This window comes from Battus philenor, unplaced genomic scaffold (assembly GCF_028537555.1).
Source record: "Battus philenor isolate CCGP_79_NKW_IND1 unplaced genomic scaffold, ilBatPhil1.0.hap1 SCAF_27, whole genome shotgun sequence".
Classification (NCBI taxonomy): Eukaryota; Metazoa; Arthropoda; class Insecta; order Lepidoptera; family Papilionidae; genus Battus; species Battus philenor.
In genome coordinates this window covers 6,967,820-6,983,095 of record NW_027181690.1, presented here as the reverse complement: position 1 = coordinate 6,983,095, position 15,276 = coordinate 6,967,820, and the positions used below count along the sequence as shown (strand labels likewise).

Below are 15,276 nucleotides of genomic sequence, written 5' to 3'. Positions count from 1 at the left end.
ACGCGGTTTTCAACAACGATTTAGTTTAATTACAAATAATGAAGGTTTTGAATATATGATTAAATCATTTTCATCATTTCTTGGAAATAGACTTCCTCCATAGATTTCCAATAGGACCGGTAAGAAGCTGCCTTCATCCAGTACCTTTCTACGACCTTGTTAAAGTCGTCTTGAACACCTTGTGGAATATCTTGCGCCGCGCTTACCGATTCTCTGGTCTCCACTTCAGAACCTTAAGGCCCGGGACCCGGCAGCCATCAATTCTGCGCGCTATTTGACCTGTCTACTGCCACTTTAACTTAACAATCCACTTGGTTTTGTCGGTAACATTCGCATGTCTTAAGATTTTCTCATGACTACATAATGGATTACGTCATTTATTGTAATAAAAACTAATGTATACTGTATAAATATTTAAGTAAAAAAGGCTTATTCGATTTGCCAGATGTTACTTTGTTGAAGCGTCTGTCGATTATATCTCTCGATATTATGTCCGGGCACGGTGAACCTTTACGGCTTCATTTAAGTCAGAGCACTCGAATCTAGATTCAGCGAGGTAGTGTTTATGATGGTTTCATACTTTTAATATTGTTTGAGTAAATTTACCTACGAAACTCTTAGGCTACAATGTTCGCCTTTTTATACTCTTATTTTATTTATTTACTATTTTAATTACATAAAAGAAATCAGATAAATTAAGAAAAATATTAAGAACAAACAGCAAGCACGGGGTAGTGGTAGCCCAGCGGTAAAGAGCTGAGACTTGCGATCGCAGGACGCGCGATCGATTCCCAGTAAATAATCTTAATAATTCACAGTTTATGCATTAATTATATAGAATTGCAATGCTCACAAACAAATTTACAAGACGATGTGCGGTAGTGGCACTAAGATCGCCAACCCGCCTGTCAAGAGTGGCTATTACAGTATATCCTCCCCATAAATATCTTTGGAGGAGACCTGTGTTTCGCAGTGGCCGTCTATGGGTTGAAAGACGATTAAGAACAAAGGAGGGTCTTATCGCAAACGACAATTTCTTCCAGATACCCACTTAACTTGGTTAGCAAAAATAGAGGGGACAGTTGTCAATGTATGGTTCTCGTGATCGATTTAATGTCTAAAAGCTTTAAAGGGCTATATAGTTCATGTATCTATCTTACTTATACGTATTTCCAATCATCCTGTATAAAGTGATCATTCTGAAATATTTTACGATAATTTATTTTTTCTATTGAAATACGATAAGCATTAACTTCTAGCTGGGGTAGATAGTAAACAATATTTAATTTTAATAGGTTGTAATTGGAATTTTAAACTCTTTTTCTTACTATATTATAATTACATATTATTGATACTATAGATTAACTGATAGTAAATGAGTTATAAGTTCGGACCTTCAAAATTTGTCGAGAAGATTAAATCTTATACATAATGAATATAACCTTTATTAGACATTTCATTTATTAGCAATAGTACACATACTAACAGGAACCTATTTCAAAAATAGTCCATCAAATGTAGCTTTGATAGACAAATTTAATGTTTGTTTACTTCACAGGTGCGCGGGCCTTGTGAAATTACAAACAAATAAAGATTCTCTCTCACTTACACATTCGCCGTACTTCTCGCGTTGCCTTGACACGATAATATTGCAACTTGTACGGTGCTAAAATCAATATCAGACTGATATGACGATTTCATATTTTTTTATATTTTAATTGTACATTACGCAAGCATAAGTACACTTCAGTACTGTAAGTATAGAAACGCTGCTATCTTATAACGTTATAGGAATATGCATAGAGGAAAGTAACAAAATGCGTTATAAAATAATTAACTATTGTTTACCGTCTGCCACCGCAGACTTCATTATTCAACTTTCGCATTCCAATAGAAATATTCATACTGAATTATTGGAAACAGGTGTAAAAGGTTTAAGCTTTTTAAAGAAAAATGAGCTATACATTCACTATCGACAGCTTTTAAACCTATACCCAATCATCCTGTATATGTGTATTCTCTTGTGAACTATGATTGTAATAAATAAATAAATCTGCTTATGCTGTATCTAGTATCACCTTATACAAATATATTTTTATGTGTTATTACAACGTAGACTTATTGATTTATATTTAAAAAGGGTTGTTAACCTGATTGCAAGACAAAGACGAACTCTACTCGTCAAGTCTCCTGAAATAATGTCTCAGTTCCGAAGTCAGTATTCAAAACATAAGATTGTATAGTCAAACGCAGTAATAGTCACTTAAGACTCGACGAGAAAGCTCTAGAATCAAAAGTTATAAATAACTGTACATTGTCAATTGGATATTCGCACGGCATTTTATTTGACACAATCATATTTTATATATTGGTATGTCATCATCACAATGTCATCCGATAGACGCCGACTGCAAGACATAGGCCTTCAAATTCGAGTGCCGGTCTGGCGTTAAAATCAGGGAGGAGTCAATAGCCTCCCTGAAAGGCGGAAAGGATACTAGGGAAGAATTCCTCTCATACTGCAAGGAAATAATTAAAAAAGTGATACAAAAAAAATAAAAATTAAAGAAAATAAGAAAAATTTTAAATAGACAATAAGAAAAAATGTGATAAAATGTTACTCAAAATGTGATATAAAATGTGATAAAAATGTAAACGAAAAGAAATAAAGATAAATTGTAACATGTAATGAGGGAGGAATGAAAGGTCACAGAGTAAAAGGGAAAGATAGCAGAAATGTGGCATGAAAGAATAGATCGAAAGAATATGTGAAGAACCAAAGGAGAGAATGAAAATAATAAATAACTAAGTGAAAAAATTAATTGCCCGTAAAGTTCCTGTCCCACCAAAGATAGGGGTACGAGAGGCCCCCAATAGCGAGGGCCAAAAAAAAAAGACATAGGCCTCCCCCAAAGATGACCACGATCACTGGTCTCGCGTTGCCCACATACAGCGGCTTAACTACGTCATCGGTCAACTACCTTAAGTAATAAACGGTTCTGATGAAGATGGTGCCTTTTGAATCACTGACCGTGCGTATTCGTCAGTCACGATGTTGCATTGGCCAAGCGAGCGATGAGCGAGTGATTTTTTTACTTTTTTTTTTGGATCGGAACGTCACTGCTGTCCAATCGGCAAATGCCAGACAGATAATTAGATAAGCATTTATTTCACACCTCAATAATACACACACACGTTTACACATACAAATACAAAAATATTGGAGTAAAACAGAGCATAACAAATTATTAAAAAATGTCTGAACCAATAATTTTTGTATGAAATAGGTCATGATTCAGTGACCAGAATCATCCAGTGGGCGAAACACTGGTTTTCAATCACGACCCAGCACACATGAGTAATAAACTGAAAAAAAAAAAACTATATGAATTTAAAACATTTGGGTGTATATACACCCGACTGTTTTATATGATCTTTTTTACATTTTTTTAAGTAACGGTTGACCAACAGGATTAAATACACTTTTTTACACACTTTTTTCTTTTAATCAATTTTTATTTTTTTTATTTGTAATTTCAATTAGTATTTTATATTTACGGGTTGAACTTTCACAGTACACTATTTTTTATAATAAAATTTAATTTTCTTTTATAAATGCCAACGTTATATAAATTTAAGTATTATCTCTTTAGTACGGTTTTTTGAGAAAACATGTGAAATTCTTCGTTTTACAATTTATTTTAAAGTTTTGAAACGTATACCGAAATTTACACTTTTTTTTTGCACTTATCGTATCGACCGTGTAAAAGAAAATAATTGAGTGTATTATCCACGTGGCTATATATTACGACATGTTTGCAACAATATGCTATGAGAAGAAAACAATGCGTGCTCGAATTCCTGTGCACAATGAATAAAATAACGCACGACCACAAAGGTGTAAAGTTATCGTATGATAAATGGATCTGATGGCACCGCAGAACGCTCAGCATGTATTGTAACGAGGAAAATCTTTTATTGTACCGTGAATACGTTAATTCTAATCTTACTTTATCAGTTGTATTGCAGATGTAATACAACGGTTCTAATGCTTACGTAAGTGAGACGAGGTTCGTTGCGTTAGGGCCTGAATTCGTGTAGTCGATGCGGAACAGTTACGTTTTCTCATACCTTACATGCAGTAAAAAAAATATAGTATAAAATCCTTACTCGAACCTGCTGTATATTTTTTATGTATCATATTTTTTGGCAGGCTATTGGAGCGCCAATAATGCCATACGTAATAATATATATAACACATACATAACACATACGTAAATGCCATCATAACGTTTGTGTAAAATGTATCTTACTATACAATATCAATAAAACGTAACATAACGCCTTTGGCTTGAATACTGCAAATTATAATATGAAACTTGCATTCTTCAATCGTATATCAAACTGACTCATTATTTTAAAAGAAACATAATCTAAGGCAGTGCTCCGTAGTCGGTGTGCCGTAGATTAGATACAAGTACGTCGCGGTAAAAATAAATAAATTGAAATTCTATCATTTTTCATTGTACATATATTATTTTGTATTTGAGACACAGTTGCACGTTCACTCGTGTCTCGAATTTAGCTTTCGTTATGCCAAATTCTAGGAAAGATTTTAGTGTGCCATAGATGAGAAAAGGTTGAGGAGCACTGATGTAAGGTATGTAGGCGATGACACGGGGAAGCACGCGTGACAAGACTCACACGAGATATTTGAGAACTGATAAATCTAGAGATAACAATGTTAGAAACTAATTAAATTAATTTTAACGGTAAATGATTGTATTGTCATATTGACTGAATTACCCTAACATTGTATAGTATATAGTAGTACCCCTCTGTTTTATTTATTTAAATTTTACAGTAGGTATTGTAAATTGGCTCACTTTATTAGAAACATAAAGTATAGTACATCTACAGTACTTTTTCTACGTTGACAAAACAAAATTTGGTACATCCTTTTTTCAATATCACACTGTTGTGCATCTACGGTGAATGTATTAACACAAAATAGAAGTATTAAGGGGACCGAAAAGTAATGTCGCTTTCTTAAGTTAAATTCATACGACTATATTTTTAACAAGTTTTTATTTCTAATCAACAATATATCCACCATCGTTATCAACAACCTTTTGCCATCTAGTATAAAAATTTTCAATGCCGGAGCGGTTAAAATCAATCAGTTCTTCTGAAAATATGTGGACAGAAACGACATTACTTTCCGATCCACCACTACTAATTGGCAGTCTTATTGATTAGAATATTCGGACTCTTATAGAGGTCTCGGCTTATATATAAACCGTAACATAATGTGTATTATCTTAAAATGTATATTTGCGACGCAAGCGAATTTTCAAAATCGCATAATTGTTGAAAATTGATTATTGTAGGGTAAACACATAATAAAACAAGAATATTTAAGCAATTATTGATGGTGGGCGAATAGAGGGTAAGCTGTTTGTTAGTAAATATAAATAACCCAACAGAATGAACAGTTGGCTTTGTTAAAGTCGTGGGAAACCGCTGCATGCAGGCGATTGGAATCTATACGTGTGGCCAACGTCCAGCGGTGGACATCAGGAATGATGATAATTATTAATACCTGTTAAAGGTTTGGGCTAAGAGACATTTGCGCCCGGTTAACTTAAAAACATGGAAACAGGTAATGTTATTTGGGCAGCAGTGAAGTCAATTAAAAAAAATTGCAGGAACTCTTATTTTAAAACGAAAGTTGAGAGCAATCGATGTTACTGTTAGCAATGCTTGTATCATATAACGTTTCTGACGTCTGAAATGGAATGGCAACGTGATACCTTGAATAGCAAGTGTAGTCAAATGTTATTTGTGCTTTATGTGGCAATCTGATCTATGTGCATAAAAAATACTTATGTACATAAGATTAGAACTAGAAATAAAGATAAGCTTGTTATAGCTATGTCAAGGCTTTATAAAATTAGTAACTCTTGTGAGCAACTGTGTACGGTAATGCAATACACTCTCAAGTAATGTCTCTGAATAATCACGTAATAAATTTAAGTAGTTCATTATACAAAAACTGAAGTAAAAAATAAATATTGAGAATTGAATGTATCATTTACTGCATAAAAGATATCTTAAAAATGGCCAAAAAATCATCCTAGTTTGTTATGGCCTCTTTCACATTTTTTTCGCTTTTAATAAACGCAGACAGTTGGGAGAGGGTTGCCGCTATTTGATACAGATCTTTCTTCTCCCAACTCAGAGTCAAGACAGCGTTTTATCATTTTTTACATTTTTTCTACATACACGTACACCTAGAATTTATACATATATATAATACAGTTTTAAAGTTTTACTAAATTATGCATTAATTAGTACATTATTTTATTTCAAGTCGCTGCCCAAGCGCTGCAGACTGTTAAACATCTTAAGGTTTAGGACAATATGCCAACTCATCAAAAGATTCCGTCCTAGATTTTTCTAGAGGAGGTCCGGTTTATACGGGGGTTTATTACGGTTTTCACATAAGGTCACGTGGTTACGTCTTTTGGTTTCGAATCGGGATTTTCGCAGTTTGTTTATGTCGGCGAGTTTTGAAAGGAGTCCTATGGTGTGTCGACCCTGAGCCGAGCTCACATCTACATTCTTCAGAATCTCTGTAACTTTTTGAAGGATCCAGTTATAGAGAAGCTCAATCTGATTTTAGATTCTATCAAATTAGACTCTTCTAGAATTCTTCTCACAAAGCAAGTGAAATAATCCAGAGAAGGAAGAAGTCTCTTACAAATAAGTCGACGTTTTTTATTTTACTCCTATTTTGATGCATACTGCTAGTGTAGTGTAACTTCTCTCAAATAGTCATGTATACGATAAATAGCGTGTTTATTGCACGTTAAAGATTTTATCGCTCCGCCCCAGTTAAGCCCACTGCAACTGTAGTAGGGACTCACAAATTTAATTCTCACGACTTTATTCCATGGAATTGTTTGACGAGTAAACATGAACTGTGATATACACCGAAATTACACCATAGTGAAATATAAAAGTGGGTTTACATGCGGCTACTTTTCCAAAATCGTAAAAGTAAAAACTCTTGAAATTTTATCATCACCTCCTTATCTGTATCAGATATTTTTCAATTTACAACTGAAAATATTTTTGTTCGGTACACTAACATTTGGACCGACATTTTGTAAATAACAATTTAGTTATACTAATATTAAGGAAACAAATTAATAAATGTGTTTAATTCAGCATAATCATCGTTTCAGTCGATAAACGACTACTACAAAGCAAAGGCCTTCTCCAAAGATCACCACGATGTCTGGTCTTGCTCCGTTCGCATCCAGCGACTTCCAATGATCTTGATTAAGTCTTCGGTCCGTCCACCTAGTGTGGGGCTTACCCACGCCGTCTACCGGCTCGTTGTCGCTACTCGAGAACCGTCAGTTGCAAAGCGAATATAAAAAAATATTTAATTAAATAGAGTTAATTATCATAACAAAAACCTTTTCACAACGGAGAAATGCCCTAGCTTTTCCGAATTTGCTGATTATATCTAACTTTCACTGACAATGACCTCAATAACATTGTTCTATCATCGCTATATGACGGAGTCCCGGGAACGTTTACCCGCAACCGTCTTACCAGCCACTTAATCGAATCTCGGCAAACCAAATTTCCTCTTCCTTCTACTTAAAGATGCGCCATAACCTAGCGTATCTTCTCAGCCTCTCTAACACTAATGTGGACAATAAACACGAGTCTCTAATCACACATAAATAAATACAGGCCTTACTTAACAAATTTATCATTTTAAAAAGTAATCAAACTCAACGTCACCAACATGTTACTTTAGTTATGTGGCTGTCGACCAAATGTCGGTCGATTATAAAGCCGACAGTTCGGAACATGTCTTGGCACAGAGTATGTTTGTTTGAATAAGACGATGTATCAAAACTAAATAACAATTCCGATACCAAAAACATTCGACGCCGGTAAATGCTTTTGATCTCGGTGTGGTTAATTGAAAAATGATTTTTACCTTAAATTTTCCATATTAATATAAATATCGTATAATTTATGCAATTTTAATTGACATAAAAAGTCACAAAGAATGAAAGACCATAGATATTGTGAAAGACTTAAAAATAAAAATACAAAAATCCAGGCAACAGGTCGCAATTGAACATTTATGATGGATACGTATAAGAAACCATACAATAAGAATAAATAAGACCACATAAGAATCTCTGTGGAACGGTAATGCCTTCTAAAAAGGATTTATTCATTCATTATTCATTAAGAACATTGAAACGTGTGTTACTAGGACTTACTGGGAAATAAATATACCTACTTTAGTTCTATTGAGTTGTATTGACTTTATAGTAAATTTATATGCGATGTAGGTAGGAACGAAATATATAACAGAAATCTCTCTATAACCAGCTATGAACTTTCAACAGCGAACATCAGCCCATATCTGGAACGGGCATCCAAATCACACTCAGTAGGATCATTAAAAACTTGTAGGGATAAAAGATTAGTCAGTGAAGGTAAACGTCGTAGGTTTCACTTCGACGTAGATAGGATCGAATTATGACTTCTGGTTAGTGCGCTAGCTATCTTGCATGAACTTTTTTCTCAATGCAAATTTCTTCTCATCTTCACATTCTTACTCGAAATTTGAGATATTAATAGAAAAATGCAGTGCATCCACCAGAACTTGCTGTATTTTAATAGTGGTCTATTTCTATTATAATAAATTAGTATGATCTATTTTAATAAATTTTATGAGATTATCTATCTGTCCGATATATAGTCCTACCTATAGATATCGATGACAGCAACCCAAAAATGAAAATTTATTTTTAGCAACACCCCTAATATGACTCGCTAGACCGAACTTGGTCTAAAGTACCTTATCGAACGATTGCAAAAAGGGCTGGGCTGCTTTATTATAAGTAGTATACATATAGAAGTGTGTGTGTAGGTGCTCTCGGCGTAATCGAAGATTTGCCTCTAGTGTATGTGGGTAGATTTCTTCAAACGCAAAAATATTCGGTGGCCGAGGTATTATTTTGAAAACTACCTTCAATAAACGTAATAACCGTGTCAAATACGTAAACTATGCAAAAATACGATTAATAAAAGTAGTTAAAATTTGCATACCATGCTCATATTAATGTGACAACCGGAGCTACACTTCTGATAAACTTTGAACGCAGAAATGAGCTGCATGGAAACAACAAATAATATATACCAAAACCGCTATACCGTTCCTTGGGATAGCGCAGCGAGGGGCTGAGGAAAAAGGCACTGACCACAGTCCGTGCTCTTTTCCGTCCAGCAATGAAACTCTTAAAGCTTAAATATGATGATAAAAAAATCTTGTGATTATCTGCGTGTCAACAGAAGTAACTACAAATTTGTATTTTGTGTTTTGACATACAAAATTTGGATCTCACCAAAAACAAGCCCATAAGTCATAAGTTTGTCATAATTATATCTACTAATGCACCATCTTTACATTTAAACCTTACTAAAGAAATGTTGTGACTGCTCTCCATTTTATGTATTTAATAAATACTTAAAACATAGAGCAGTTAAGTCAATTCTAATTACCTTCATTTAATGTTCAAATAAAATTATATTGCTTTGCTAATTAGTGCAGTAGATGTATTTTAAAAATTTTCCAATTTATACAAATTTTGATAACTTTAGTAAAATTCATATTAAAATTTATTTCCCTCGCATATTTTTACTCCTGCAATGCAAAACTCATTCAAATGTATATAGTAAAAAAATAGTGAAGTATTACTATAGTAGCCAAAATAATTGGAAAAAATTGTAAAGAAATGAAACAATAACTATGTAAACTGTAATAAATGGTAAAATAATCAAATCATAAAATGTAAAATAGAATAGAGATAAAATAAAATAATGTGATAAACAAGACCAGTGACATTAAAGAACGAATTGTAGGAAGTGAGGCCATGAATGAAAGGTAGTTAGTAAGGAAAATAAAGACAGAAATTGCAGAATGTAAGTAGAACAAAGAAAAATCATGTGAAATTTTTTTTTAAAAGATTGAAGCATATGGAAATAAAAAAGAAAAGCAAGTGGAAAAAATATTAAAAAAATAAAATATGTCCCTGTCCCATAAATAAGATAGGCATACGAGAGGCCTCCAATAGCGAGGACCATAAAAGAAAAACCTCGTCCAAAAGGGAGTATGTTACCTTTTATTGCTAGATGTTATCCTAACTGCCCCCACTATATTGATATTTAGATTTAAAAAAACTGAATTACAATATAATGCAGGACTGTTCTTCCCTTACAAGAATAAAACATTTAACATAACCCCTTAAAGATTCATTGCAAGGCATAGACTTTCCTTACAAAATGTCTATGGGGAGTTATGCCATAAGCGCCTCGCTTCACAGGTGGGTTAACAATAGCAGTGAGGTATTACAGTGAAAACGTGTTTGTAAGCAGTGTCAATGCTACATAATTAATGCACAAAGTATAAATAATATATAAAAGTGTCCCGGGAATTGAACCCGCGACCTATGGTCACAAGTCTCAGTCCTCCACTGTTAGGCTACCACTTTGGCATACTATTTGCGAAACGGTCTTTTTCCAATACTATTATTACATCCATCCAATATCCAATATAATAAAAAAGGTAACAGGTACTCTATAAGGAATTGTTTTAAGAAATGGTCAAGCTCTATACATTAATGAAAACATCTGTTTGAAGAGATATCACACTTAATACATCTCTTATTTATGTATTATATGACAGAAAGAAGTAAAAACAGATCTTTGTACATTAGTACATGAGAAACATGAAGAGAAAGTGTGGCAGGCCTTTCAAGCGATGGGTGGACGACATAAAGAAGGTGGCCGTGGTACCTAGGCCAGAACAGCAGGGGACAGACTAACATGGCAACAGTTAGAAGAGACCTTTGCCACAATGAGGTACACAGACAAGATTAAAAATGATACTAACAGTTAACTGTCAGAATACATTGTTAAATATGTTACTACTTCTGAAATTAAGATTATTATTAACTATCAATACATCTCTTAGAACCTGGAACATACAATAGACAGACAATCTGTTACCATATTTGCTTTTAACTGTCAAGATAAAAAAATAGAATTGGTCAGGTCTCTGCGATATAGGGTTAGGCACCCTATACAAAGTGCATCAGTAATTTAATGTTATGATGTATTCTCTATTTTAAAAATATCTAATGATAATTCAAATGTATTAAGTAGTTTAAAAACACAAACTACTCATTGTTTTAGTTTAAATATTCTATATTTAAGTAACTTGAATTTTAAGAGTCAATGAATCAACGAAAGAGCTTAAACAAATTCATACATAGTTTTTCTGCATTATTATAACTCATATTAATGCAAAAACAATATGTAAAGACCATTTTTTTTACAACCTCATATGTAAATTAATGATAGATAAATGATCCAATCTGAAATTTAATAAAATAAGCCCAATTAAATTTTTTTACCCATTAAGTACTAATATTACAGTACAAAAGTAGTGAAACAAGACCATGTGTGACACAAAGCCAGTTCTAATACAATAACAATACATAAAATGTAAGCATATGACATGAGCTAACTCAAATGGCTTCATCAGTAAAGTATACTTAATCAAAGAACATCACATACTTATCGCATATAGAGCATAAATATAGTATACTAAGTGAATTTGCACAAACCTGATAAATTTTTGTAAAAGATGAACTTAAGTGGTCACATATATAGCAAAAGCAAAAATTAGACTTGTAAAAGAAATACTTATAATGGACAATAAAAGACAGATAAATATTTGGCTTGTGTCAGTGAGATGACAAACTACATCTACCCATGTTCATGTAGCAACTCTGAAAATAGCCTCTCTCATTAGTTTCTCTATTAGTATCTAACTAAATCAAACTTTGTAATCTATAATTCCAGTTTGATCACAAAAAGAGAATGAAAGACATAATGCAATTCACTTTTCACTACTTCTTTTGTAAATAAAAATTGATTACTTGAAAATAAAGAAATAACTAAAGATTCATGTGAGATTTATATCAGTTTCTAATTAATTTAGAGAAAACATTATCTAATGTTTAGATTTAAGCAATCATATGAAATAATATATTGTGTTTTCTCTAAAGAAAATGCTAACCAGAAAATTAGGATATTCTGGCTATATTTGCAACTCGTATGTCAAGAGGTGCATTTTACATATTAAATAAAGTATTCTTAGTTAAATCAGTCACGCCAGTAAAGAAAACATTAGCATCATTTCACAATCCAGTAGCACATTAGACACTGTTTTATAGAGTATAAATGTGTTTCTGATTGTTATGTTCAGAAATAATAGTATGTAATTATCACCTGAAGTAACGGCAAACCAAGTCTAATAATTTAAATTGATATTTAACAATTACTTAACTATGCTAAATTCTTTGGTATATGAAATCTTGTAATCTGGAATTGAGTAATGCTGGAACTCTTAATAGTAGAAAAGGAAGCCACAATCATAGTCTATCACACAACATATTGAGTACGACAGCCATCAGTGGCTCATCCTAGGCTCTCATCCCATACCTATATATTTAGCTCATAAATGCACCAGTATGCCTTAGGCCTCTTCAAACATTGGCACAGGTGGGTTGGAGATTGCAGTGTGGTATTATTATGGTACACAAAGGATAGTGCTGCTCATTCTCTGAAAATTTGTTTATAAGTAGTAGTAATCCTACATAATTAATTCACAAAGTATGAATCATATAAGACTGTATCCCAAGAATCAAACCCACAACCTACAATTATTAGTCTCAGTCCTTACTGCTGGGCTGCCACTGCTCAATATTTCCCGTTTAGGCCCTGTATAACAATGTCTTTCTCGGGACTACCTTAAATCAAAGAGGCTCTAAACATGTTAACACTAATATTTCTTCTTTAATGATATTGGACTACGCTAGACAAAAATTATTAAAATAGTAAAATAGTTGAAACAGCAAAATGTTCATAAACAATATAAAAACCTTAAGCCTTCGAACTAGCTCATCGGGACCTAGGTCATCGGTGATGGGACGGCAGCCTTGCGGGTACACTATTTCCGCCATGCTGCCAATCTGAAATCAAACATTTTATCTTATAATAAATACATTGAAGTTATTGTGGGTTTTTCACAACTTAACCTCTTGACATAGATATCATGTGCACATTGTACAAAGAATACCTTTTAATTTGGCTTAAGTCATTGATCCTATACAAACTCAGAACAGAGTAATTTATTTTTGGATTAACATTGTTATATAACATTCAATAAGTTGAGGTATAGTAATAGTGTACTATAATTGTTTAATTAATACCGTAAAATAACAATTACATATTTTCCTAATCATCTTAGTGTTATTTTATTACCAATATTATTAAGAATGGGCAAGCATCTTTGACTGTTAAGTAAAATGGCTGTGTTGTATGGCCAGAACAGATAATCCTATGATATCATATAGCCTGGTATTATTGAAGATGTCAAAGTCTACCATTGCACAGTATATGTGATGTCAGCGAGAAGTCATTGTATCATAGTGAGTTAATTAGATGCTTGAATATCATGAACTAACAATTTCATTTTCTTTAAAAAATGTATAAGAATAAGCAGCTTAGTTTATATGGGAATTATTACAGCACCTCCAATACAATCTTTATAAAATTGACAGACACACAAATCAGAAAAATATGTATTCACATTAAATAGTTGAGATCACAGTTGAAATTACTTGATACAATGTTGATAATAAAACCAATTGTAATTTTATCATTATTTGTTAAATAAAAAAAAAAACCTTATAAAGGTTTACCAAGAAGTCAAGAGAAGTGGAAAGTTGTAATAATATGGTATTGCAACAGAAAACTAAATGAAGTTCTAACATGACCTAATTAAATGTTTTATTATAATGCATAACCTATTATCTCAGTTATAAATTTATAATAGTTGCCAAACTCTATAGTAACATCTAAACATCGTTTATAACAAAATTTAGAAAAATTAATATTAATATTGTTGATAATATGAAAACATATTACATATTAGATTAAAATTTAGTTCATAACATTAAAAAAATAATCTATATATTGGAAGCAGGAATAATCATAGGGAGTATAAAAAGTAGTATGATAATCAATAATAAAATAGTTAAATACACCAAAATTACGAAAAAAATGACTCAAGGGTTTACTAAATCATAACATAATTATGGATATATCTCTTCATAAATCAGGTATAATGCACAAACTAATGTACTAAATACGAGTTTAATAACATTTAACAATTGGAAAAATAAGAAAAATTTTAACATCCTGTAAAGACGACTCCAACATTGTCGTCTACACGTTGATTACGTTACGCTAATATAAAAACATAACACACAACGAAGGTAGTGCTTCATTCTCTGCAACTATAACACAAAACATATCTTAAGGGATTACTACATTTTATGCATCACATTGTTTTGATAATGTGTTTGATTGTGGCCATCTCTACCATCACTCCATCACAACTAACAGCAGTCTTTTTGAAACCAACACAAAACGTATACAAACATTTAAAGCATGCTGGTATCTTTAATCCATAAAATATTTACAAAAATCACCGTAACAACATGACAATAATACACAATTCAAAAGATGTTACCGATAATGGCCAAAATACGTACAAGAAGTCATAGACGTGGGCCCTGTGTTCCCGATGTTTACAATATCACCACAACCGTTGAAGTATAACTTGTCAATCACAGTAATAACATAACTAACTCATAAATTCTTCACTGAGGAACAAACCATGTACATAAATAAATGTTCTATTAATCTAAATACATAGAAAATCAACTTGAAATTTTTTATCAATCGGTGGACGCCAAACTGCGGGAAAAACTACAGCGAAGTTAGCAGATTTTGACGTTGCAGTTCAAGGTTAATCTATTGTTTATGGAAAACGTTGTAAAATTATTTTGTACAAAATTTTTATACCAGTGACGGAAAAATAATAATTTTTAAGAGACAACATAATTTTTTGATTCGGTTACTGACATTATTTTAATATTTACTTTTAATATATAAAATATTTACCGGACCGCCTTCATACCAAAAAAAACTCAATTTATCTTTTAAGCTGTTACGACATATGTGTGTACTTAAGCAAAATGTATAGACATTTGTTAATAAAAAAATACATGAAATACATGAATGTCAGCTCAATCGATTAAT

At 32.4% G+C, this 15,276-nt stretch overlaps 1 protein-coding gene across 1 annotated transcript in view; it reads right to left on the bottom strand.

Annotated features, from left to right (window-relative positions):
- pds5 (cohesin associated factor B pds5) overlaps positions 1-14,938 on the bottom strand; it is a 37,301-nt gene extending 22,363 nt beyond the window's left edge. The window contains exons 1-2 of the mRNA XM_068768818.1: positions 14,727-14,938; positions 13,050-13,139 (exon numbers count right to left, since the gene is read on the bottom strand). Coding sequence (XP_068624919.1) covers positions 13,050-13,130 — 81 coding nt within the window. The 5' untranslated portion in view covers positions 13,131-13,139; positions 14,727-14,938. The remainder of the gene's footprint in view (positions 1-13,049; positions 13,140-14,726) is intronic.
- Between the last annotated feature and the right edge of the window lie 338 nt (positions 14,939-15,276).